The sequence below is a fragment of the Hoplias malabaricus genome, chromosome 16 (genome assembly GCF_029633855.1).
Source record: "Hoplias malabaricus isolate fHopMal1 chromosome 16, fHopMal1.hap1, whole genome shotgun sequence".
NCBI classification, from domain to species: Eukaryota; Metazoa; Chordata; class Actinopteri; order Characiformes; family Erythrinidae; genus Hoplias; species Hoplias malabaricus.
The window spans coordinates 12,267,386-12,293,053 of record NC_089815.1 but is presented as its reverse complement, the minus strand read 5'-3'; the positions used below and the strand labels follow the sequence as shown (position 1 = coordinate 12,293,053).

Below are 25,668 nucleotides of genomic sequence, written 5' to 3'. Positions count from 1 at the left end.
GACACATGTTGGTCCACATTGTAGATATAGAGTTAGACGCAGCTCTAATGCTCTAGTCCTTCATCAGTGGACCCCAGAAGCTATTGGTTGGATCTTTTTGATTGATGGACTATTCTCAATCCAGCAGGAATACTGAGGACTTTAAATACTTCAGCAACAACTTCTGATCCACCAGCACAACAGACACTAACACATCAAAACCATGTCAGTGTCACTGCTGCACTGAAAATGCCCCATCACCCAAATCATACCTGCTCTGTGCTGAGGGGTCCTGAGCACTGAAGAACGGTGAAAGATGGCTAACAATGTATTCAGCACAACAAATGGACTACAGACGGTAATTGCAGAACTACAAAGTGCTCCTATATGATCAGTGGAGCTGAGAGAATGAACAGTGGGTGTAGAAACAAGAAGGTGGTCATAATATTATGACTGGCCTGTGTAAGTGATCAGTCAGTTTAAAATTAATATTCACTGATCATCCATAATATTAAAAACCACACGTGTAGATCCCCATAGTGTCACCAAAACAGCTCTGACCTAATTTAGGCATGGCCTTCACAAGCTACTGAAGGTGTCCTATAGTATATTGTGCCAATATGTTAGCAGCAGATCCTTTAAGTCCTTTAAATTGTAAGGTGAGACTTCTGGACTGGAATAATTTTTTTCCACAGATACTAAATTGTACTTAGTTGTGGGGGACTATCTCTAGATGAGTGATGCGCACACACCTGACAATTTACATGATACAAACATATGGGACTAAGCCACAATTTCCATTGCCTTATGGTTCTGGGCCCAGTGTAGGGACTTTACGTGATGGACAGGGATCAGCATAAGCACTCTAACCAGTCTGCTATGCAAACCCACATGCCTCAGTGAGCCTTGGGCACCATGACCCTTTTTTATGATTCACTAGTAGCCTTTGCCCTGACCAGGTTTTTTTTGTACTAACTAGTGCATACAGAAAATGCCCTACAAGAACTGCCATTTCATGCCATCATGTTTCCTGTTGCCATTATACATAGCCGCTCAGATACTTGAATGAAGGACGCTTTTCTGTAATTCCTGTTTACAACACATCAACTTCAAAAACTGCAGTCCTCTGCACACCTCATGGAACTGGTTTGTAACTCTCATATTCGCCCTATCCTAACTCTTGCTCTGAGCCCTAAGGCCTTTCTTGATGTGTGCACTTTGAACACGTTTGATGAAAAACACGTTTGATGTTGAGATATATTTTCCTAATCTTTTATTTGTAGAGGCATTCCTGTGACTTTTTTTTCTACTCTATAGGCCAGTTTTACAAAGCTGAACTTTATCGGGTCTGACCCTATAGCGACACAAATATACTGAACAAATCTTCCTGTGAATGCCTTTCTGACTAATTAATCTACACAGATTTTCTGTTTAATATTACAAGTAAAGTGAAATCAAAGAAGCCAGAACATCAGAGTGTGAGTGTGATTGCTCAGTATTATAAATGAGGTTGTGACTGGACATTACATAAAGTATTTAACCCTACACTGTTTAATCAAACAGACTTTATATAGAAATGTATGTATTAATGCATACATGACTAATCCCAGTTATGCCCTGTTACTGTCCTGAATCATCAAATCAAATCAAATTTATTGTAGAGTGCTTTTCACAACTGATGTCACAAAGCAGCGTCACAGAATTCCACTGAACTGCTTGGTTTATACACTTTTAAACTACTACAGCATATTAAAAATTTTAAGAGTGTATTTTAAGATGGAACAGTATGTTTAAGGAAAAAAAAAATTCTGTTGTTTGTAAGTATTTATTCACTGTTTGAATTACCACAGAAACTTATTTGTTAATCGAGTTGATTAATTTTTAAATCACTTTTGATCTGTGTTTATTTTCATGCAGTTAACCATCTCCCAAATTTAGAGTCAGATCCATTGGAACAGCAAAAATAAGTCAATATTACCCACCTAAGGAGCAGAAATAATGCAGTATCCTCACCTTGGTTCATGATTTTCCACATTTGAAGGTCTCTTTGTTGTCTAAGCACCTCCACATGCCATTCCTCTGCTGTGAGAAGATAGAGAAAGCCTAGCATTCTGAATGGAGACCCTTTTTTTTTAACCATTTACTGACACTAGGATTCTAGGGTTCTGATTTTTTAAATTAAAATCATGAACATAGCCTTTAAGCAGGCAGGCACAATCAAATGCCACTATTTGTCACATACTCTCATTTAGGGGCCATGTCAAAAAAGTGGTGCTATTGTCTTTTTCATCAATAACATCGTGTGTCCTTATTGTCTAATGATGCTTATCCTAAAGGATTTTAGGTTAATGTCCATAAAGTCTGCTGAGCCATCAATAAGCAACTTGAGTGTTTTTTGAAAGGTGAAAAAAAATTGACACTTCAGTGGATCTGATCATGAAATACCAGCTTTGCAGCATTACGAGACTCAGTGCCACAACTGTAACAAACCACATAACTATAGATGAACTGTTTACTCCCTTCTTATAAAATATATAATAGTAATTATGTAAACATAATAGTAAATAGGGAAAAAAAAAGACACAGAAGTCAAGGAAAGTCAAGTGTGGTCACAAAAATCATTACTCACAATGAAAACACATGCTACAAATTCAAGGGTATGATATAAATTAATAATAATAATAATAATAATAATAATAATAATAATAATAAATAATAGAATTACCAATACATACTATATTTACAAAAACAGAGCAAGAGAGAGTGTTGCTGGCAGAAGAAGTCTAGAAAGGCTGAAGTAGTTACCAGGAACTGTAAAACTGCCCATGCTTCTCAAACTTTGCATTTCTTTAATGTAAGATTTAATGTAACATTGTAACATGCACGGTCACTTGTTTAAATAATTGTAGAGCTACTGTAGGACCACTACCAAACATGCCTCTTTTGCAATGGTGATGACAACATTTTGAAATATATTTTGGACTTCTTCCCTTGAAATAAAGTGTGTGTTAATGTATCTTTCCAACCCTTTACTGAATCAGAATGGCCTATTGCCAAAGTGTGAAGAAAAAGTGCAATTGCCTTTGTTTTAAATGAAAACTAAATGAGTATTTTTGTTTGTTTGTTCCTGGGGCTCCCTCTAGTGTAATTCACTATTACAACACTGTACTGATATCAGTGGGGAGGCGGATGGAGGAGGGAGTGGTTTCCTACCCTTCCAAATGTTACACAGTGCAGTTTCTGCAACAACAAATGCTCTTTTCTCCCTATTACAAATCAGTGAAACGCTGCAATGATTTTGAAGGTGTAATACTAAGGTAAAAATGTTAAGTAGTGCTCCTTTAAGGAAATGGAATATGAGTCAGTATATTTTGTGTATGTAGGCCACTGAGGATTATTGAGAGACATTAAAGTGTTACAGAAGTTTTGTATCAGCTATTGCATATTTGGCACGTTTGTAAATATACAATGTGTTTCCTTGTCCGTAATGTGTTTTGTGGTTTTTCAGTGCGTTGGTTTTCTCAGGTTTTGTGTCATTACTTTCATTTATTTTTTTTACTTTTTTTTTTTGACACTCTGGGCCACCATACACAGCCGAGGAATATTTGAGCTTTAGCCACAGATAAGAAATGAATAAATATGAATAGGGTGCACTGTGTGTGTGTGTGCGTGTGTGTGTGAGGTAAAACTGAAAATAGAGAGACACAGAGAGAGAGATGTAGCGCCTGTTGTGCCCGGTGTGATGCTGAGTTTCGTAGCCGGGTAAAGATGATGTTGGGTCGGCTGGTGAGCGGCGGTGTGCGTGGTGTGGAGCGGGAAATCACCTGCACTGTGCGGCTACTGGACGATTCCGAATACACCTGCACGGTTCAGGTCAGATTTCATTTTTTTATATATGTATTTTGGCATATTTTTAACGTGTCTCCCATGCAGCTTTGTTGCTGCTGTTGCTGAGAGTGAATGGGAAAACTGCTTGTGATTATATTATTCGCCACACGACTAATCATCTTGCGTATTTCCTGCACTGCGTTTTTGGAACCGTTAAGATACCGTTTAGATGTTGAGGGTTAAATAATATATGTACATACATATGTATGCATCTCTCTCTCTCTCTCTTTCTCTCTCTTTCTCTCACCCCCCTCTCTCTCTGCCGTGTCTGTGTATGTGTGTGTGCATTATATGGATATGGAAACTGTAGTTTTTAAAACGCTAGGTTTTATGCCAGCATTCCACTACAGGCCTGGTCCAGCCACGTTTAAATGTAAACATAGACTATATTCTGTCTCCTACATTACACACAAGATAGGATAGCCTTATTTAATCTCAGGGTCCTCTGCTTTACTCTGTGCTATTTGCACAGAGAAGCTCTCATTATTATTTCAGTCTCATTACTCTTTTATTTGGCATTCTTCCAGCAGACAGACTTTAATTTAGCCAGACTTTTCTTAGTCTACATAAAAACAAATAACTCCAATATATTTCTATAAGCACTTCATGTGTATAATTTACTTCAAGACCACCCCTAATGTGTATGTTTGTCAGTTCTCAAAATTTGAATAGAAATAATTTAAGAAAACTCAGTGCTGACAATTTATAAATTGTTGAAATGCCTATAGTATTCTGGTACAGCCATTCTTCTGTCAAACTGGAAATTATTCCCTCTCGCAAACAAATAAATATATAAATAAAATAAAATAAATTAAATAGATGTAGCATTTCATAAAACACTGCTTAAATGGGAGCTTTCACTTAAGATTCTTTATGAAGATCTTTACAAAAATCTGCACTTGTATTGTTATGGATTTCACCTGGAGATTAAAACCATTCCTGTTCCTGGGAATGTTAGAAGGAATGTCATTATTTTTATTTCTCTAATATATTCACTGAGAAATTTGTAGCACACTAGCCTCTTTAGGTCTGTGTAGTTGTGAGAGATATCCTCCAGAAGTAAAACTTGCTCAAATTTACAGCCTTTTTTAACAGCCCAATTCACTGTATATACACCTTATTGATGTTTTTTAGTTTTGAGATGCTGGGCCTGACAAAGTCATACAAATCTCATTTCCAGAAGAGTGTTTTTTTTTGGGGGGGTTTATTTATTTATTAAAAAAATAAAAATGTATTTAAAACAGTGAAATTTGACATGTTCTGGAACTTATATTTCATAAAGGTAAACAAAAAATACATATTTTTCCCATATGTTGAGTAAATATAATCAACTTATTTTGGGGTATATATTGCCTGCAATATATACACGAAACATTAAGAGCAAAATAAGAATAAAAAGCTAAGTGGAGATTATAAAGTGTCAGTTGGAGGGGAAACCAGTACAGCACATCAGAAGTCTTTCAATCGCTACTGACTCTGAATTGAGTCTAATTTGAATGAAATCTAATTTGAGTTCAAGACAGTAGTAATACATCTGAACTAATGCAATTACTCAGCCTTCAGCACTACCCACTCAGGTAAAACGCCTGTATTTCTGAGTGAAGACAAATGTGAAAGCTGATATTAAAAACACAAAACAATAAATAAACCACCACCGCCATATCAAAATGAAATATTAAACTCTCTTTTGATTTCTACAAATCCTATAAGATATTAGCTGAAAAAAGATATGGTCTAGTTGAGGCCATTTTGAAATTTTATTATAACTTTTTTCCAGGCATGAATATGGGAAATATTTTGCAATATTTTAAATTAGAGGTAAGAAGGGCATTTTTATGTTTTGACTCCTATAGATCTGATTTTATTTGGAATCCAAATCTTAGGCTCAACATCCCCCACAATCCTCTTTTCCCTTTTCCTGGGAAGTCCATGGTTATTTCAGTAAGACAATACCCACAATAGCAGCAGGTAGTGTCGCAGTCACACAGCTCCAGGGGCCTGGAGGTTGTGGGTTCGATTCCTGCTCCGGGTGACTGTCTGTGAGGAGTTGGTGTGTTCTCCCTGTGTCCGCGTGGGTTTCCTCCGGGTGCTCCGGTTTCCTCCCACAGTCCAAAAACACACGTTGGTAGGTGAATTGGTGACTCAAAAAAGTGTCCGTAGGTGTGACTGTGAGAGTGAATGTGTGTGTGTCTGTGTTGCCCTGTGAAGGACTGGCGCCCCCTCCGGGGTGTATTCCTGCCTTGCGCCCAATGATTCCAGGTAGGCTCTGGACCCACCGTGACCCTGAATTGGATAAGCGGTTACAGATAATGAATGAATGAATGAATACCCACAATAGCAGGACACAATTTGATCAATCCATTTGACCTGCTATAATCTTTGATATGACAGGTCAAATGGATTGATCAAATTGTGCCCTACTACATTTGGCAAGTAACCAATTTTAACCAATCATCAACTCCTTTAGCCAAGTGTGCATATATATATATATATATTTTTTTTTTTTGCTTTCTCAGCCAGTGAACTTTTTTCTTTTCTTTTCTCTGTAAGCCCCCTGTAAGTCGCTCCCTTAAAAATACTAGTAGTGACTATTTTCCTGTTAGCCCCAGCCCTCTGATGTTGTATAAGTCTACCCACTGGCAATAGTTTTAAAGATCTAAATAAATAGTTAATATTACATCAAAAAAAAGTTTGAATGAATGGGTTGATATTCTGTTTTGCCACCAGAAGTGTCTCACATGGAACCTCAGGAAACACACACAAACACACTTATGTGAATAAATGGATGTTTGTAAACTGTTTTTTTTTTTCGGTTTTGTTTTTGTGCCAAATCGTTCCCATGAAAACAAGCCTCAATCAAACAAGCTAGCAAATAGTTTGATCCAGTCTTTGTCGTTTAAATTGATGTTATTATTGAGTCATCAAACAAAGGTTTCTGGTCAGTAGATTTAAGGCTAGTTCACAGTTGGAATAACTTTGTTTAATTATGTAACACATCTAAATGAATTGTGTAGAATCGGCATATATAGAATTAGTTATTTCAACATAAATTACAATTTTTGACTGAACACAAAATGTATAAAACATACAATGTGTCTATTCAGTTTATTTGATCTTCACTAAACATATTTCTTTCTGTTAGTTTAACAAACCTAAGTCTAATTAAGAATCTTATCAGTAACCAATATCAAGTCAAAAGGCTTACTGTGTGAGAAACATAATGTGCACTTTATAGAATATAACATAATCATTTTACATTTTACATCTACATATAACATCTTACCTTTGTAACTTTTCCTACCACATAAGCTTAAAAGGAATACTTATTTAAGAGTTTTAAAACACCTTAAAAATCCAAATGTGTAAGCAATTGAAAGGAATGATGAGATGGATGGTAAGACACTCAATAGCATGGACTAACCTTTCTGCAAAGCAAGCTAAGATGGTCCTTTAAGCTGTAATAGGAAATACAGTACTCCACACCTTCAATGATGACAAAGAGAGTCATGTCCTCTGGCTTATCTTCAATCTCTGCACCCTCCTTATGAATCCTATACATTCCCATAACAATCTGCTCCATGAAAATGCTCCATGGAAAAAGGTGCACAAGGACTTGAGGATACATGCTCTTCAGCCATGGTTGTCTTGATTCTCAGGTGGACAATAATAATAAGTAATACAACTGGAAAATTCAAGTGTACACTAAGATCTTATGGCACTGCAACTGCTGTGCAATAAACTGACTTATAATAATAATAATAAAAAGAAGAATAAGAATAAGTTATGCTTATATAGCACCTATCATAATCCAAGGACACTTTACAAACAATGAAAAAAAAGATGCAGTAAACTTGTATATTACATGTACCTACATTCCCATTTCCAATATTTGGGACACTGTGCAGAATGTAAATAAAACAGAATGTAATTATGTGCTGACAGATTAAATAACTAAAGGATAAACTTTCTCCACTTAAAATAGTAAACAATTTGGGTACACTACAATACACTACAATTCAAATGATCATTAAAAGATTCTGAGAATCTGGAAAAAGCTCTACGTTCAGCAGCCACTTCATTGTGTACACCTACATGGGATATTAATTGTCCATGATTTCATTGCAATGAAAATTGCTTTTGTTTTATTTCAAATAAACAAATCCATCATAACAGTAATAATACAGGTAGGGGTGGGGGACAAAATATACATGTTCAAACATCTTTATGATTTCTCACACTGTAATAATGGTTTTCATGCAAAACCAAGAAATTGGATTTGTTATGGTGCATTTTGGTGTTTAAATTATATTTTACAGTTCAGAAGAGTCTCAAAACATGTTATGTCAGCAAAGTACCGTATCAGGTACAGATCATCTTACACTGAGTTCCACCTGCCTTGCAATTTTTTTACCTGACAATGTGTAATCAGGGTTCAGTATTTGGGAAAAGCATAAGTCACACATTATTATTTCTGATGTAAAACCATACAAATATTCAAATTTGAGGAGGTGAGAACCTGTGCTTCCTTTTTTCTTTCTTTCTCTGTGTGTGTGTGTTTGTGTGTGTGTGTGTGTGTGTGTGTGAGGGGGGCTATCCTTCCCTGGTCCCCTGATCTACCAACAAATTATTGACAAAAATAAAAGGATCCTATACATTACATAGGCTTGCTGTTAGCTCATGTGTACTGATACAATCATAGTATATATAATGTAAGCAATGATGATGACAATAATATTATTATTATTATTATTATTATTTTTATTAATAGTATTCTTAGAAGCAATAGTAAGGAATCCATTAAAATTTCAATGAAGGGTGGGCAGCTATTACAAGGTAAGTGGTGGTAGCTAGAGCATGGGCAGCTAGTCTGATGCTGGTAGCAGGAGAACTCGACAGTCATCCAGTCAGAGTCCAGCCAGACAGGTGGGCAGTCGTCTTCCCGGGAAAAGGTAGCGGGACGGAATTAGTTTTGTTCTGACTGGGTGTATGCAAAACAGAGAATGTGTACATTTCCATAGTGGGGCTAATGACTCAGACAGATCTGACTATAACAGCTTAACTAAAACGAGAGAACCAGAAGGACACACAGACACAGGAGCATCCTGAAACACTGGCATCCCTTTGCTCCACCGTCCACAAACCTGAGTGATCGTGTGGGATGACAGCACCAGCGTCTCAGTTTACTTTTGTCCATGGACCACCTGGATCTGCCACCTTTATCTAAGGGGGAACAATAACTACCAAAACTAAACTGAACAAATAAGTTTTCAGCCTAGATTTCGACTGTATCTGAATCTTGAACATTTTCTGTAAGATCATTCCAGAGTTGGGGGGCTTTATAAGAAAAGTCTCTTTCCCCCAACAGAAGCCTTCTGAATTCTGGGAACCATTAAAAAGCCAGTACTCTGTGATCTGAGTAATCACGGTGGCTTATAATAGTACAAAATAAGGTCTTGCAGGTATTCCGAAGCGAGCTCATGTAGAGCTTTATACGTCAATGATAGAATTTTGTAATCTATACGGAATTTAACAGGCAGCCAATGCAGTGATGGTAGAACTGGACTGATATAATAGAATTTTCTAGTTTTGGTGAGGACCCAGCCTTTTGAAATAGTTGAAGTCCTGCTAGTGCATCCTAATCAAGCTTTGAAGGAATAAAATGTACTAATGTTTCTGCATCTTGCAGGGATAAGGCATTTCTTATTTTGGCAATGTTGTGAAGATGTAAAAAAGCAATCCTAGTGATACTGCCTGTGTGTTGATCAAATGATAAATCCGGGTCAATTATGATACCAAGTTTTTTTTGCTGCTGAACCACGTGTGTGTGTGTGTGTGTGTGTGAGACTGTGTGATGCCCTTCAATAGACTGGCTCCCTGTGCAGTCCGGACCAAAACTCAACTCTGAACAAGATGAGGAATTAACAGTAAATTAATTAAAATAAATTCATTTTAAGTAATAAAGCAACACATTTGTTTACAGTTTAGATACTCAATATTCTGTCAAATTGCATTGTAGAAAGGTGTATAACAAGTGGTCTGATGTTTGACTACTTGATAAAAGATTTATGATTACGACTAGAATGCACATTTGATTAGAAAATCAATATTCTAGGTTAATAAATAAGACACCTACTGATAAGTTGTTTCCTAGGCATTACAGTAGAATTTAACTTATATCTTGTTCCAAAATAGTCAGTAATAGCTACAATCACCCTTGAAATACATTTTTAGTAAAACAATTAAAACAAACAAAAAAAAAACATACAATGACCCCACCAATATTTTGCCTTCCATGGTACAGGGCTGGCTCTCCTACAGCAACTGGTGAAATCTACTGCTCATTTTAACTCAAACAACTTTTTAAATGCATGGTACCCATTAATAATAATAATAAAAAAATAACAGAAACAGTACTTGCAATGCCCAGAATTAGTCACTGTTGGGCTTTTATTTTCATGGTGTAGATTAAAAAATTACAGAAAATAATGAGTTTAAAAAATGATTTTCTTACCTTCAGTAATCTGTTCCATTTCCATGTCAAATGCTTTAAGAAATGGCATTGTGTGCAACAGATTTCAAACATCCATACTTTTACTCAGGTGTGTGTCCTGGGGTCTTACATCTTCTTATGTAGCATAACTTATGTAATATTAATTTCAACATTTAAAACTATTGATAATTAATGTGCAGGGTACTTATATTGTCAGTTACATTATACCTGCTTGCAGTCCAGATCCATGTTTCTCCTGTAAGGTGATGCATCATGAAGAGAAACACAAACAATGTCTAGTATTAAGCAATTAAGAGCCAAAATTCCACTTACAAAACTTGAAAAAAATTGTGGGAAACATTCACCTGTTTATCTATCTATGTCGTTTTTGTTGTGGTTTTTTCAGGCATACTTTTCAAAAAATTTATTCTGCTTTCAAAATACCCACAACAGTTGGTCAGCCCAAATCACTGGATGTTTTTCCTTTTCAGCTATATAAGGGTTTTTAGATACAACAGAATTTACCAATCATAGATTCTTGATGTTTTTGAATTTTACAAAAATACCCCAACTTTTGTATTATGTATTATATATTCTGTAAAAAAAAAATCAGAAAAGAAAAAGTCACACTAGATCATTCATCCATTACATTTTGGTAACCGTTTCATCCTGTTCAAGGTCGCGGTGGGTCCAGAGCCTACCCTGAATCATTGGGCGCTAGGCAGGAACACACCCTGGACATGATGCCAGTCCACCGCAGGTTACCTCATACCCCCACCATCAAACAAACTTCCACACATGTAGGCAATTTTATTCAGCCATTCCACCTCCCAACCTGTGATTTTGGACTGTGTGAGGAAACCATAGCACCCAAAAGAAACTCACGCAGACATGCAAAGAACACACCAAACTCCTAATGGAGAGTGACCCAAGTTGGAGATTGAAACCACAATCCCAAGACTCTGGAGCTGGCACAACACAATTGTTGTGTCACCGTGCCACCCATATTAGAATGATTTCAGTAAAACATGCTTGGATATTACTACCAAAAACCTTGTGTATAAATTTTAGTTGTGTTTAATATGTTTGTCATATGTCAGTGTGGGTGGCAGTAACCCAAAACATGTTGTTACTTTGTCTGGTGAATTGACTGCATCTAGGCATAATTTGGTACAATCTGTTGGCTATTGTTGTTGTTTACTTTATTTATGTTTGATTATTTTAATGTTTTCTGAACATCAAATGTATATTAGCATGCTAGTTAGCTCTACCAGTCCAGGCTACTGCTTCTACAAATAGCTATCCTTTTAGCTTCAATTTAACTGTTAACTAATAAAGTGCAACAATTAAACAGTTAAAGTGACATTTTTATACATGTCTGATGATGTTTCCTTACCATTTGCTGCTCTCGAGTCTGTTTGTGTGCTCAAAACCAGTCTAAGATGTTTACGAAGCCCCAGTGTCATTATGCTACGATTCCTATCTCTGCTCAAATTGGCATCTAGTTTTTAGACAACAAATACACCTCCAAATGTTGAAAAGCATAAACTGAGATATTTGCATGAACTGGATGTTTCTCTCGTCCTGCTCCACAGGTGGGTAATATTGAATTATTCTTGCTGTAGATGGAACTGTGTATAAATCCAGGAGAACACTAACTGCAAGAAAGTAAACACAGAATGAAAGTGCTATGTAACTGATCAACCTGAGTAACAAATGAGTTTTGTGGTAGCTTAAACATTGAATAAAAACGTACAGAACACTTCAACTTTAGCCACATGCAAACAACAGTCATTTTTTCCTCAAACATGCTGTTCCACTTTAATAGATGCAGAGCTCTTAAATGAGAGACCAGCATTTCCCCACAATAGTAAATGGTGCCTTAATAAACATAATAATACTTGACATGAAGTTACACAGAAGCCTGTGTAGGCAATTGTGAGCAAGGCAGCTTATAGATATTGAGACACACTCACTTGGGGTATACCATTATTCAAATATGACATTCCATTGCCCTTGTAATTCTAGGTGATGCTGTGGTCTCCATAGCAACAGACTGATTCCATCATCAGGCTCTTGCTCTGATCAAAGTGGAGGCACACACACATATACACAGAGGGGACATACATTGACTTCCATTCATTTTAAGTTTTTAATTCCTCACATTGTTTGCAATTAGTGCAACACTCACACTGTGCCTAGACTGCAAGTGACCCAAGCAAGCTACAAGGCAGATCATTACAATGTATTACAGTATGTCTACCCCAACTCAGTGTCAACTCAGGAGTTATGACAAGCAGTTATGACATGATATAACACTCACCTAACTTTGAGCAATGTGAGTAGGCAACAGTGCACTGCAGTATGTCAACACCTTGCAATACCAAAATTTCACCTTCAAAATTAAAAATTCAATTTGGTGGGCATGAGCTTGTGGTCTCCACAAAGAATAGTCCCCGCAATGTAAATATGTAAACAGGTTTTGGTCCCCACAATATGATGTATTCCTGGTACACACACACACACACACACACACACATACACACAGATTTTCATGCATTGTGAGGCCATTATGTATAGTTATAGACTTTTAGCTTACCCTTACTAAAAAGTATACTTAAAATAATTTTTATTAGGTAAACTTAAGTACATTTTAAATATATTTCCCAAGTATACTTTATGGAGTAAATATCCTTGTAAGTGTTTTGTTTTAATACTTATTGGGACTAAACTGGCCCACTTTGTAGTTTATTAAAATAAACTTTCACTGTATGCAAAGAAACAGCACCAACAGTGGATTGGCATTTATAGGTGCGGGTCATAAAATTAGAATATCATGGAAAAGTTGATTTATTTCAGTAAATCAATTCAAAAAGGGAAGTTGTATATTATACTCATTCATTACACACAGACTGATATATTTCAAGTGTTTATTTCTTTTAATTTGATGATTATAACTGACAACTAATGAAAACCCCAAATTCAGTATCTTAGAAAATTAGAATTTTGTGAAAAGGTTCAGGGCGGCATGGTGGCGCAGCAGGTAGTGTCGCAGTCACACAGCTCCAGGGGCCTGGAGGTTGTGGGTTGGATTCCCGCTCGGGTTGACTTTCTGTGAGGAGTTGATGTGTTCTCCCCGTGTCCGCGTGGGTTTCCTCCGGGTGCTCCAGTTTCCTCCCACAGTCCAAAAACACACGTTGGTTGGTGTGTGTGTGTGTGTGTGTGTTGCCCTGTGAAGGACTGGCGCCCCCTCCAGGGTGTATTCCCGCCTTGTGCCCAATGATTCCAGGTAGGCTCTGGACCCACCGCGACCCTGAACTGGATAAGCGGTTACAGATAATGAATGAATGAATGAATGAAAAGGTTCAATATTGAAGACACCTGGTGCCACACTCTAATCAGCTATTTAACTCAAAATACCTGCAAAGCCCTTAAATTGGTCTCTCAGTCTAGTTCTGTAGGCTTCACAATCATGGGGAAGACTGCTGACTGGACAGTTATCCAAAAGACGACCATTGACACCTTACACAACAGGGCAAGACAAAGGTCATTGCTAAAGAGGCTGGCCTTTCACAGAGCTGTGTGAAAGCACATTGATAGAGAGGTAAGGGAAAGAAAAAGATGTGGTAGAAAAAAGTGTACAAGCAATAGGGATAACCGCACCCTGGAGAGGATTGTGAAACAAAACCCATTCAAAAATGTGGGGGAGATTCACAAAGACTGGACTAAAGGTAAAAAGTGTAATGTTTTCACAGTCAGTGATGGTTTGGGGTGCCATGTCATCTGCTGGTGTTGGTCCACTGTGTTTTCTGAGGTCCAAGGTCAAAGTAGCCATCTACCAGGAAGTTTTAGAGCACTTCACGCTTCCTGCTGCTGACCAACTTAATGGAGCTGTAGAATTCATTTTCCAACAGGACTTGGCACCTGCACACAGTGCCAAACCTATTACCTGGTTTAAGGACCATGGTATCCCTGTTCTTAATTGGCCAGCAAACTCGCCTGACCATAACCCCATATAAAATCTATGAGGTATTGTGAAGAGGAAGATGCAATACCCCAGACCCAACAACGCAGAAGGCCACTATCAGAGCAACCTGGGCTCTCATAACTGAAGGTACACTCGCTTTACATTTTTGTATATTTTTTGTAAGGGTATTCATAAGTATTATTAGACTAACACTTAACCTTTACTCTTAAACATTTATTTACACTAAAATATAATGTTGTGGGGACCAGCTTGTGATCCCCACAAGGATGCAGTGTGTGAGTGTTTAAACAGGTTTTTGTCCCCACAATATATTCCTGGCACAAACACACGCACTCTGAAATGTCAGTGTAGCATGGCCTTTTCTTGTCCTGTCTTTAGCCCTGTCCTCTCCACTTTAATTGATTGGACAGAGAAGTTTGGATTGAGATAAAATGCTTGTTAGCGTAATATAGTCCCTCTCTTTTAAAAACTGCTGACTATATTGGGCTTCTGTCTGTGACATATCTGCAGATCTCTCATCCTATCTTTTCTATAAAATTGTGCAAAAACATTTAGAAACCCAGACATGTAATGCTTAAAATGCCAGTTACATAAGAGGGAAGACACTTCTATTACTTATAGTTATACCTATAGTGTTTCTTTACTGTGTTTTAAACATCGGTTTCAGAATTGGTATACATTTGGAGAAAAAAAAAGAAAAAGGACAAATTTCACACGGAAAAAATGTACATAGTTCTGTTACTCAGAACTAACCTTGTTAAGTTAAAAACAAGGATTTGGTCTAGTTTCAAAAGCCTCACACACTTAATGTGTTTAATTTACTATAGTTAGTGTTATGATACAAATATTACAAGTGAACAGAAAGGATGTAGGTGAAATTTATTTAGATTAAAAAAATCTGAATCACAGTAAATAATAACAATGTGAAACTGGAATAAGAGCTGTGATGAAAATTACAGTTTATGGTAATTTACAATTCTAACCTGCTACCTGTGGGAGATTTCCTTTATTATCTGCCAAACCCTTTTGCAAAATGTCCCACAGCTCCAAGATGATTAAAACCCTGCCACAACAGGCTACTCAATTGGAGGTTGGAGGGATGACCATTTCAGTCATTAAAAGACAACCTGGCTGTTCCAGGAGCATGATTTCTAGAACACTAAATTCTTTACAATGACAATAACTGATTTAAATCCCCACACAATGCTGGTAATCCCCATAAGACAAATGAGTGAGAGGATTATATGAGATCATATTCATTCATTCCCTCATTGTCCGTAACCGCTTATTCAGTTCACACACATTCATTGAGAAATTCACACCTAGGGACACTTTTTGTGTCACCAATCCACCTACCAATGTTTTGGACTGTGGGAGGAAACAGGAGCACCCAGAGGAAACCCACATGGACACAGGAAAACACACCAAACTCCTCACAGATAGCCACCCAGTGTAGGGCTTAAATCCACAACTCTAGGAACCTGGAGCTGTGTGACAGCAGCACTACATGTTGTGCATTTAATATGGAATAAGTTCAATACTGCAGCTGGGTAATTCAGTTCTAAATAGGCATTGTTCTGCCATGGCATACAATATTTCACCATAGAATTCCCATTAAAACCCCACTGCACAGTAATTAAGCCTCTTAAGCAGAGCTGGTCCAAATTTGCTTTACAGATGAGAGGACATTTAATATAGTTGAGTCAGATGGGAGAGATGAGTCATTATGTTCACTATCAAACTTCAGACTGAACCCAAAAATCAGTGTAAAGTCAATTAAATTTCAAAGAGAATGTGTCATGGTTCGGGGGATGTTGGGCTTCTTATGCAGCTATATGGCAAGGTGATTGCCAGAGAATATCAGAATTGAAAACATGCAGTTCCTTCCGTGCAAATATCACCTGGCCAGCCAGCAATAGTTATGCAAGATCATGACCCCAGCAGCAAAGTTATGTCTAAAATATATACTTAACTTGGGAGTCCTGTAGGAAATCCAGAAGAAATGTAGAAAACAAAAATGAAAGTAGAGCAGCGTGAGAACCTGGACCTGCAGGCATTAATGTGCCTAAATCATTTAAAGCCAAAGCTTCTAAACTTTCAACTAAATTCTAAAAGCTTTTATTCATCAAAATTTGCTTATTACGCATCTTTTATGCTACAGTGTTTACTGTTCTGTAATTTGCATAACAAATTTTTCAAATTCAATTTTTTTATTGTGATACAAAATAAAATCCTCTTAATTCATATTTAAATAACTGTAAATTGGCATGATTTTGTGACTTTTTTTGAAAAATATACATTCACTGTCAAAAAAAAAAAAAAAAGAGTTGCACCCAGATGAAAGAGTTGGATTGCAATGATATTTGGAAGGATAAAGTGTAGACTCATATGGGCAATATTTATTGAGCTATACATATAGAATTCATTTCTCTCAGTATGACATTGGGCTGCCATATTTGTTGTCAAAGATTTCTGGAACCACACCATTGCAATCTTTCCTGAAATATCAGTCAAGCAATATAAAAAGGAGATGAAGAGGAAGAACTTTATTAATGTCTTTGGGGAAATTGATTCTCTGCATTTGATGGATCTGTGGTAGTGAACATAAACACACCCAAGTGAGCAATTCAAAGCCACACACACTAGGGGCAATTAGCACACACACACAGCTGGAGCAGCAGTTGGGGGTTATGTACCTTAGTCAAGGGCACCCTTCTGTCTCAAGCTACCCTCTCTAACATTAAGGCCACAGCTGCCCACAATAGGCAGCACACCTCAAAATGCATCTTCATTTTAATATATTATGCATATGGTGTTTTTTAAACCCTGATTAAAATGTTGTGTGTGTGTGTTAATGTATGTTAAAAAAGCATGGGTCATTTTTCACTTAGATCAGCTTTTGATGTGATTGGATGCCACATACTCTTTGACCTTCTTTGGTCTTATCAAGTTCCTGCCAGGCCTGTCCAGGTAGATATTGCATTCTTTGCTTTGCACACTACACAAACCCAATTCCAAGGTTGGGACAATAGGTCAAATGAAAATAAAACTTTCACTTCTATTTACACAATAGCAGACAAAATAAAGATGCTTAATATTTTATCTCATCAACTTTATTGATATTTAGAAATATAACATATATTCTGAAATTGACTCATATAAAATTACAGGATATATAATCAGGCTTGTAGAGGGTGGTTGCAGATATTTTAGTGATTTTTCACCCTCTACAAAATGTAATATTATCAAAAGTATTCTGGATGTCTCTCTGTGTGGAAAGCAAAGAAAAAAAATATATAACAATGAAGGTCCAGTACAGTTACAATTGGACATTAATTTGACAGAACAATGGCAAAAAATACAGTTTTCAGATCTGATCCATTGGTGTCTTCACTCAAAGATGACTTTCATGATCTTAAACAAAGACCATAAGTTTTCTCTCCAGTCTGTTTGCATACTAAAAACAAGTCTAAGGTTTTAAGAAAGCGACAGTGTTAGTAAAAGCCTTGGTCCCATTTGCTAGGCTTTCTCTCTTTCTGCTCGTGTCAAAGAAAATGCATCTGGAGGTGTGTAGATAATGAAGAGACCTCCAAACATTAGAAAGCATGAACCAAGATGAGGATATTGTGCTATTCCAGCTCACATTACAAACACTATATTTGTTTGTCTACCTTCCCACACATATTAACTTAAGTGACATCTCATTCTTAATCCATAGGGTTTAATATGTCAGGCCACCCTTTGCAGCTATAACAGCTTCAACTTTTTGACCATTCTTCCAGAATGCCTAGCTCACAGTCTCCGCTCTTATTCATCCCAAAGGTGTTCTATCAGGTTGAGGTCAGGACTCGCAGTCATGTTGAAACAGAGGCCAACAGGCTCCATTCCCATCCTGTTCCTAAAAAGTGAGGAGTATGAAATTGTCTAAAATCTCTTGGTATGCTGAAGCATTAAGAGTTCCTTTCACTGGAACTAAGCGGCCTAGCTCAACTCCTAAAAACACCCCACACTGTAATCCCCCCTCCACCAAACTATCCACTTGGCACAATGCAGTCAAACTAGTATCAGACTCCTTGCAACCACCAATCCTAGACTGGTCCATTGGATTACCAGACGGAGAGGCGTGATCTGTTAGTGAGCTAAGCTGAAGACCACAAGAAGTGATTAACTTTAAAAGTATAGTGATTAACTCTGTAGAAAATTGGCGACACCTGTGCATCATGCACCTGAGCATAAACTGACCTCACTCTGTCATTTTATATGGCCTACCACATTGTGGATGAGTGACTGTCAATCCCAATCACTTCCACTTTGGTATAATACCATTGAGGGTTGACTGTGGAATCTTTAGTAGGGAGGAAATCACAAATTGAGTTATTACACAGGTGGCATCCTATCACTGTACCATGCTGGAATTCACTGAGCTCCTGAGTATGACCCATTCTTTCACAAATGTCTGTAGAAAGAGTCTGCATGCTTGTGTGCTTGGTTTTATACACTTGTGGCCTTGAAAATGATTGGAGCACCTGAATTCAATTATTTGGATGGGTGAGTGATATACTTTTGGCAATATAGTAGAGGTAATATTGACTTATTTTTGCTGTTTCAGATTACTTACGGTGGAACTGACTGTATATTTGGGAGGCCACTAGTCTCACATTGCCACTTAACATGACCAGGAAATGCCTCGTGTTACAGGAAAAGAAATTGGACTGAAATGCAGAAGTCACAAATCAGTCTGTTATGTTGCCATTATGTGTCAAAAAAGGCATATAGCCAATAAGAGGATAAGGATAAGGACAGTGAGACCAACTTAACGCATTGAAAATATCAGACTCTCCTATCCAAAATATCAGATTTTGGGCAGAGCATTTGTGGCTGAGACAAATAATTGCATGAAAATACACACAGACCAAAACTAAGAAACTCATTTATGTAACACAGTGGTAAACATACATGTCCAATCTATTTTGAAACGTGTTGCAGGCATGAAATACAATCAGTGGGGGTGGGGAAATAAAAAAAATCATTGCTTTGTGTTTCTATTAGCATTTTACATACTACCCTCCAAATATTTGGAATTGTTGTTTGTAATTCACACAGATATAGCTCTTTCTGGTCTACTCCTCTCAGCAGTAAAACATTCACCTACTTCCCCTATTGTCTTTTTTTCTTTTGCTATATTAGCATTTTTAGAAGAATTGCTCACACAGTAGAGTAGCTGTTTCAATACAAGGTTATTATAAGCTCAGCTCACTGTGTAATTGTGTGGTCAAAGAACCTGAGGGAACACATTCATGTCCTGCCTCATTGGATCTGCCTTCACTTACATTTAAAGCCATTAACGTAAATGAAAAAGGAAACAAAGGAAGCAAAAAGCAAGAACGAAAGTATAATGAAACTAAAATGGGTTACACCTGACAGTGCCTATATATAAAATATTTGGGCATTGCTTATACGAGTAAATGCCCATGAAGAAGTCCACTTCCTGCAGTCTGTGACATCATTAACTTTCAATAATGTGTATTTACTGCTGTGACACAAACCCCACAAAGCTTTTGTTTTTAACAACTTAGTGTGAGCAATGGAAAGTCAATAAGGTTTGAACATGAACTTGTAGACAAGAATGCTAAACCATGTTATAATCTGAAGAATGTAAAACAATTTTGCACTTACAACTAATTTCAAAAAATGCTTTATATTTCCAGTAACACAATACAAAAAGGCTTGTGAAATAATCAATTTAATTCAAAATAAATTATATATAATTCATTGAATTATAAATAATTATTCAATTAATTATATGTTAAAAATGTTTTATTCATATTTTGTTCATTCATCGTCTGTAACTGTCTACCCAGAATCACTGGGCGCATGGAAGGGTGACACACACTCACAGACACTTTTGAGTTGCCAATCCACCTCCCATTGTGTCATTTTGGACCATGGGTGGAAACCGGAGCATCTAGAGAAAACCCATACAGACATGGGGATAACACACCATACTCCTCACAGACAGCCACCCGAGGACCCTGGAGCTGTGTGACACTACCTGTTACCATTGTGTCACCCACTAAAAGTTAATTATTCAATATTCATGTATAGTTTGCTGTTCATTGAGCATTACTGTTACTTAGTTATTGATTAAGTAGGGATCAATACAGTGAAACCTTGACTTACAAGTGAATCAACTTATGAATTGTCAGAGATACGAGCTGTCGATTGGTCGATATTTTGCTTTATGATGCGAGCCAAGATCTGAGTTCTGAGCGAGCAAGTGAGCTTACTCCACCTGTCACTAGTTGGCCCAGCGAGCATTCAGTTTATGTAGTTATCTTGCCATGCAAGCATCTCTGTTGTATTGCTGTTTTTTGTAGCATTGTAACAAATGTGTAGCAAGTAAGTTAAGTTAAGCGAATGAACACAAAAAGAAAAACTCCTCCAACCTCCTCCACCAATCTCCTCCACCTCTGCCAACATGTTCGTCTACCTGTCCAAGGTAAATACACTTAATAGACCCAGTTTATTTCTTTACATTCTCTTTATGTATTATTATATTTTATATACATTATTTGTTATTTATAAAATACATTTTTCATATTTAAAAACATGTAACAAAAAATTGGCTGGAATGGATTAATAGCATTTCAATTCATTTTAATTGGGAAATTTAATTTGAGTTAAGGGCTCGGTATTACTGTATAATATGATATTGATAGGTTAGTATTTAATTAGTTCATTGTTTATTAACATTATAATATTATCAGAATTAACACATAAATACTAGTGAATTATATGTTAATCAGCTTGCCATTACATTCACATATTAAACTGCCACACTTTTTTCACAGTGGTCGATTTCCATTATAATTGTATGTTTTTAGTACATATTTTAGTTCCCATCTAATTCCCATTAGTTCCCATCCCATAAAAAATATACAGCGCAAGTGAATTTTGCTAAAAGTTTAGTTTTGTTATTAGTTTTATATCTGGTGTCTGTACAATCTAACTCATCTGATAAATGTGCAGTTCAGGATAAACTTTTAACAACCTGATTATACAGAACAGGATCATCATTCATTCATTATCTGTAACCGCTTATCCAATTCAGGGTGGGTCCAGAGCCTACCTGGAATCATTTGGCGCAAGGCGGGAATACACCCTGGAGGGGGTGCCAGTCCTTCACAAGGCAACACAGACACACACACACATTCACTCACACACTCACACCTACGGACACTTTTGAGTCGCCAATCCACCTGCAACGTGTGTTTTTGGACTGTGGGAGGAAACCGGAGCACCCGGAGGAAACCCACGCGGACACAGGGAGAACACACCAACTCCTCACAGACAGTCCCCCCGAGCGGGAATCGAACCCACAACTTCCAGGCCCCTGGAGCTGTGGGACTGTGACACTACCTGCTGCGCCCACAGGGTCATCAGATAATTAAAATTAACTGTTACAAAATACCACATAATCATTGAGACATGGGATTGAGGGACAGTTTGATGCTGCCTTAAAATTCAGCCAGATCAAGGTATCTCAGTAAGCAGCATACTTGAGGTATTTAAGAATTGGGACAGCCTATGTGTCAGGAGAGTGCACACTATGACATAAAATTGTCTCTATGTAGACAGTTCAGTAGATTTCGGGACAGACTCAGTATGGCCAAAAGTATTCACTCACACATCCAAATCATTGGATTCATGTTTTCCAGTCACTTCCATGGCCACAGGTGTATAAAACCAAGCACCTAGGCATGGAGACTGTTTCAAGTAACATTTGTGTAAGAATCGGTCCCTCTCAGGAGCTCACCAAATTTCAGCAATGCCACTTGTGCAACAAGTCCAGTAGTGAGATTTCCTCACAGCTAAATATTCCACAGTCAACTGTAAATGGTTTTATAACAATTTTAAGCATTTGGGAACGACAGCAACTCCGAATGGTTTGCCATGCAAAAAATCAGAGCAATTACACTTTTCCATCTAGGAATGGATGTGTCTGGGTATGGCAGTTGCTAGGAGAACAGTACTTGTCTGACTGCATTGTACCAAGTGTCAAGTATGGTGGAGGGTGGGTTATGGAATGAGGTGGCTTTTCAAGAGTTGTGTCGGCCCCTGAGTTCCAATGAAAAAACACTTAATGCTTCAGTATACAAAGACATTTTAAACTATTTCATGCTCCTAACTTTGTGGGAACAGTTTGGGGAAGGCCCCTTCCTGGGATGTCACTCAAGCTCATATGTGTGCGAAGACAGATAAGCAAATATTTTGTCAGTATCATCTATTTCAGATATTCATTTTAACAAAAAATGTGATGAGTAAATCAGTGCTAAGATAAGCCATGGCTTTTAAAATGTACATACTAATACTAGTAATCTTGTAGCATTGTATAAATAATTTTTATTTCTGAAGCATTTTTACATTATAGAATTAAGATGATATACAGATGATTTCTACGAAACATACCAAACTTACAGACATTTTAAATAACTTTAGTGTTTTGCCCCACTAAGGGGAATGAATTTTCAATGAACATCTCAATAAATTAGAATATAAACAAAAAGTATATTTATTTCAGTAATTCAATTAAAAGGTGATTCTCATATTTTATATAGATTCAGTACAAAGTGACCTGTTTCAAGCATTTATTTCTTTTTATGTTGATGATTATGGCTTACAGCCAATAAAAACCTAAAAGTCATTATCTCAGAAAATTTGAATATTACGTAAGACCAATTTAAAACAAGATTTTAATTCTAAAATGTTGGCCTACTGAAAAGTATGTACAGTATATGGCCTCAATGCTTGGTCAGGGCACCTTTTGCATGAATTACTGCATCAATACGGTGTGGCATGAAGGCAATCAGTCTGTTGTACTGCTGAGGTGTTATGGAAGCCCAGGTTGCTTTGATAGTGACCTTCAGCTCATCTTCATTGTTGGGTCAGGTGTCTCTTTTCTTCCTCATAGCCCATAGATTCTCTATGTGGTTTGGGTCGGGTGAGTTTGCTGGCCAGTCAAGCACAGTGATACTGTGGTTATTTAATCAGGTAGTGGTAATTTTGGCAGTGTGGACAGGTCCTGCTGGAAAATGAAATCTGCATCTCTATAAAGCTTGTCAGTAGAGGGAAGCATGAAGTGCTGTAAAATTTCCTGGTAGATGGCTGCGCTGACTTTGGACTTGATATAACACAGTGGACCTACACCAGCAGATGACATGGCTCCCCAAACCATCACTGATTGTGAAAACTCCACACTAGACTCATGCAAATTGGATTGTGTGCTTCTCCACTCTTCCTTCCTTTCCAAATGAAATGCAAAACGTATTTATATTTGAAAACAAGACTTTGGACACTGAGCAACAGTCCAATCCTTTTTCTTTTTGGCCCAGGTAAGATGCTTCTGGTGTTGTTCCTGGGTCATGAGTGGCTCGACACAAGGAATGCGACAATTGTAACCCCTGTCCTGGATATGTCTGTTGTGGTGGCTCTTGAAGCACTGATTCCAGCCACAGTCCACTGCTTGTGAATCTCTAACAAATTTTTGAATGGCCTTTTATGACAATCCTTTCAAGGTTGTGGCTTTCCCTGTTGCATGTGCTCCTTTTTCTACCACACTTTTTCCTTCCACTCAACCTTCCATTAATATGTTTGAGATAATGACTTTTGGGCTTTCATTGGCTGTGAGCCATAATCATCAACATTAAAAGAAATAAACACTTCAAATAGATCACTCTGTTTGAACAAATCTATTTAATATATTACTCTCAATTTATTGAGATTCACTTGTATTGTTACCCCCCGATGTGTCTACCCAGTTTAGGGCAGGTCACTAATAGGCATGATGGTCCGGGTACAGCCCCAAATGCTGTCCTATCTGGACCTGGACCTGTAACTGATAAACTATAAAGAGCTGTTTAATTTTGAACAGAGTGTTTGTTGTGAGTGGTGTGACTCTAGTCATTCTCTAGTCATTATAGTTCAGTGCTGCAGGAAACCCACAGACTAATTGCATTTGTTCCTGCATATCACAGGTGAGGCTATTCAGCCAATCAGATCTGTGCATTATGATGAGCATTGTGATTTAAAAGAGTGACAAAAACACAGGGTAGGGCTTCAGACATTACTGACCTGGTGCCAATAAAAATTGCCCAAGGGATGTGATAAAAGCTTTTTAGGAAACTTTCGGGATGACGGTGCTTATTTGTATATATATATATATATATATATATATATATATATATATATATATATATATATATTGTATTTGTTTGTTTGTATTTTACTTGAAATGAGAAAATTACATTTTATTTAAAGTGTCAGGGACGCGAAGGGCGGACTGGCGGACGCACACGCTACAACACAGATGTTTATTTAGAGCAAAATAACAAAACCAACACACACACTTGAGGGTAAACACGAACCGAGGAACAGATGAGAAACAACATGATTAGAGATGGGAACGAAATGACATAACTTGGACTAGGAACGAAACAATACGAGGAACTGGCAACAAAATGACTAGGAATTGGAAAAACACGAAACACCACGACTTGCAATGGGAACCACACAAAACAAATGAACGATCAAAAGGAAGTGACAGAAGGGAACTTAAATACATGAACAGACTAGACACACCTGAAAGAGATAATGAGGGTTAAGGACAAGGAGGCGGAACAAAGGCAGGACAAGGGCGGAGACATGGACAATAACAGACAGAGCCATGTGCTGAGAGAGCACATGGCGGGGAAAACAAACAGGACTGGGCCAGGATGTGACATAGAGTAATTGTTATCTATAATTATTTATAAATCTTGTTGAAATATACTGAAATGTAATTGAATTTGTAATTTGATTTGACAGTCAGTAAAACATAAATATTTCTTTTAGTATAAAAACGTATATTGTAATAAAGTATATTGTAATAAAGATATGTAAAGCACATTTATTTTTTATTACAAGACCTCTCAGCGGTTAATTTGCTCCCAGAATTGGAGCTGTGGGAGACACGTCTATATCTATGCAGCTATGCAGATCACTGCTCTCCCTATGCCGAACCTCTGCTCTCAGAGACGGAGCAGCACAGTCAGTCCACACAGCAGCTCACACACATTATAATGTGCTAAAAGTACTGCCAAAGACAAGTTTGCTTCCTTTTACGTTGAATTTATAATTTTTTTCTGAACTCCTGAACTAAGATCACATGATTGATTAAGGCATTCAGCTTTCTTAACAGTAAACATATGTCTATGAATGTATGACATGGGACAGAAGGTGTGATCGGACCCATGAAAAGGCGTGGCATCACTTTTAACAAGCGGAC

General features: G+C 37.3%; 2 protein-coding genes across 3 annotated transcripts in view; one reads left to right on the top strand and one right to left on the bottom strand.

The window, feature by feature from the left end:
* The window catches only part of si:ch211-107o10.3 (uncharacterized protein LOC407663 homolog), a 38,903-nt gene extending 27,013 nt beyond the window's left edge, over positions 1-11,890 (bottom strand). The window contains exon 1 of one of the 2 annotated variants that reach the window (XM_066648375.1): positions 11,754-11,890. In XM_066648375.1, the coding sequence (XP_066504472.1) occupies positions 11,754-11,823 (70 nt within the window). In that variant the 5' untranslated portion in view covers positions 11,824-11,890. Of the gene's footprint in view, positions 1-1,992; positions 2,061-11,753 lie in introns of those variants that run through there. The other variant, XM_066648377.1, reaches the window with a different exon arrangement.
* Positions 3,640-25,668, top strand: part of frmd5b (FERM domain containing 5b) — a 51,253-nt gene continuing 29,224 nt past the window's right edge. The window contains exon 1 of the mRNA XM_066648370.1: positions 3,640-3,852. Coding sequence (XP_066504467.1) covers positions 3,748-3,852 — 105 coding nt within the window. The 5' untranslated portion in view covers positions 3,640-3,747. The remainder of the gene's footprint in view (positions 3,853-25,668) is intronic.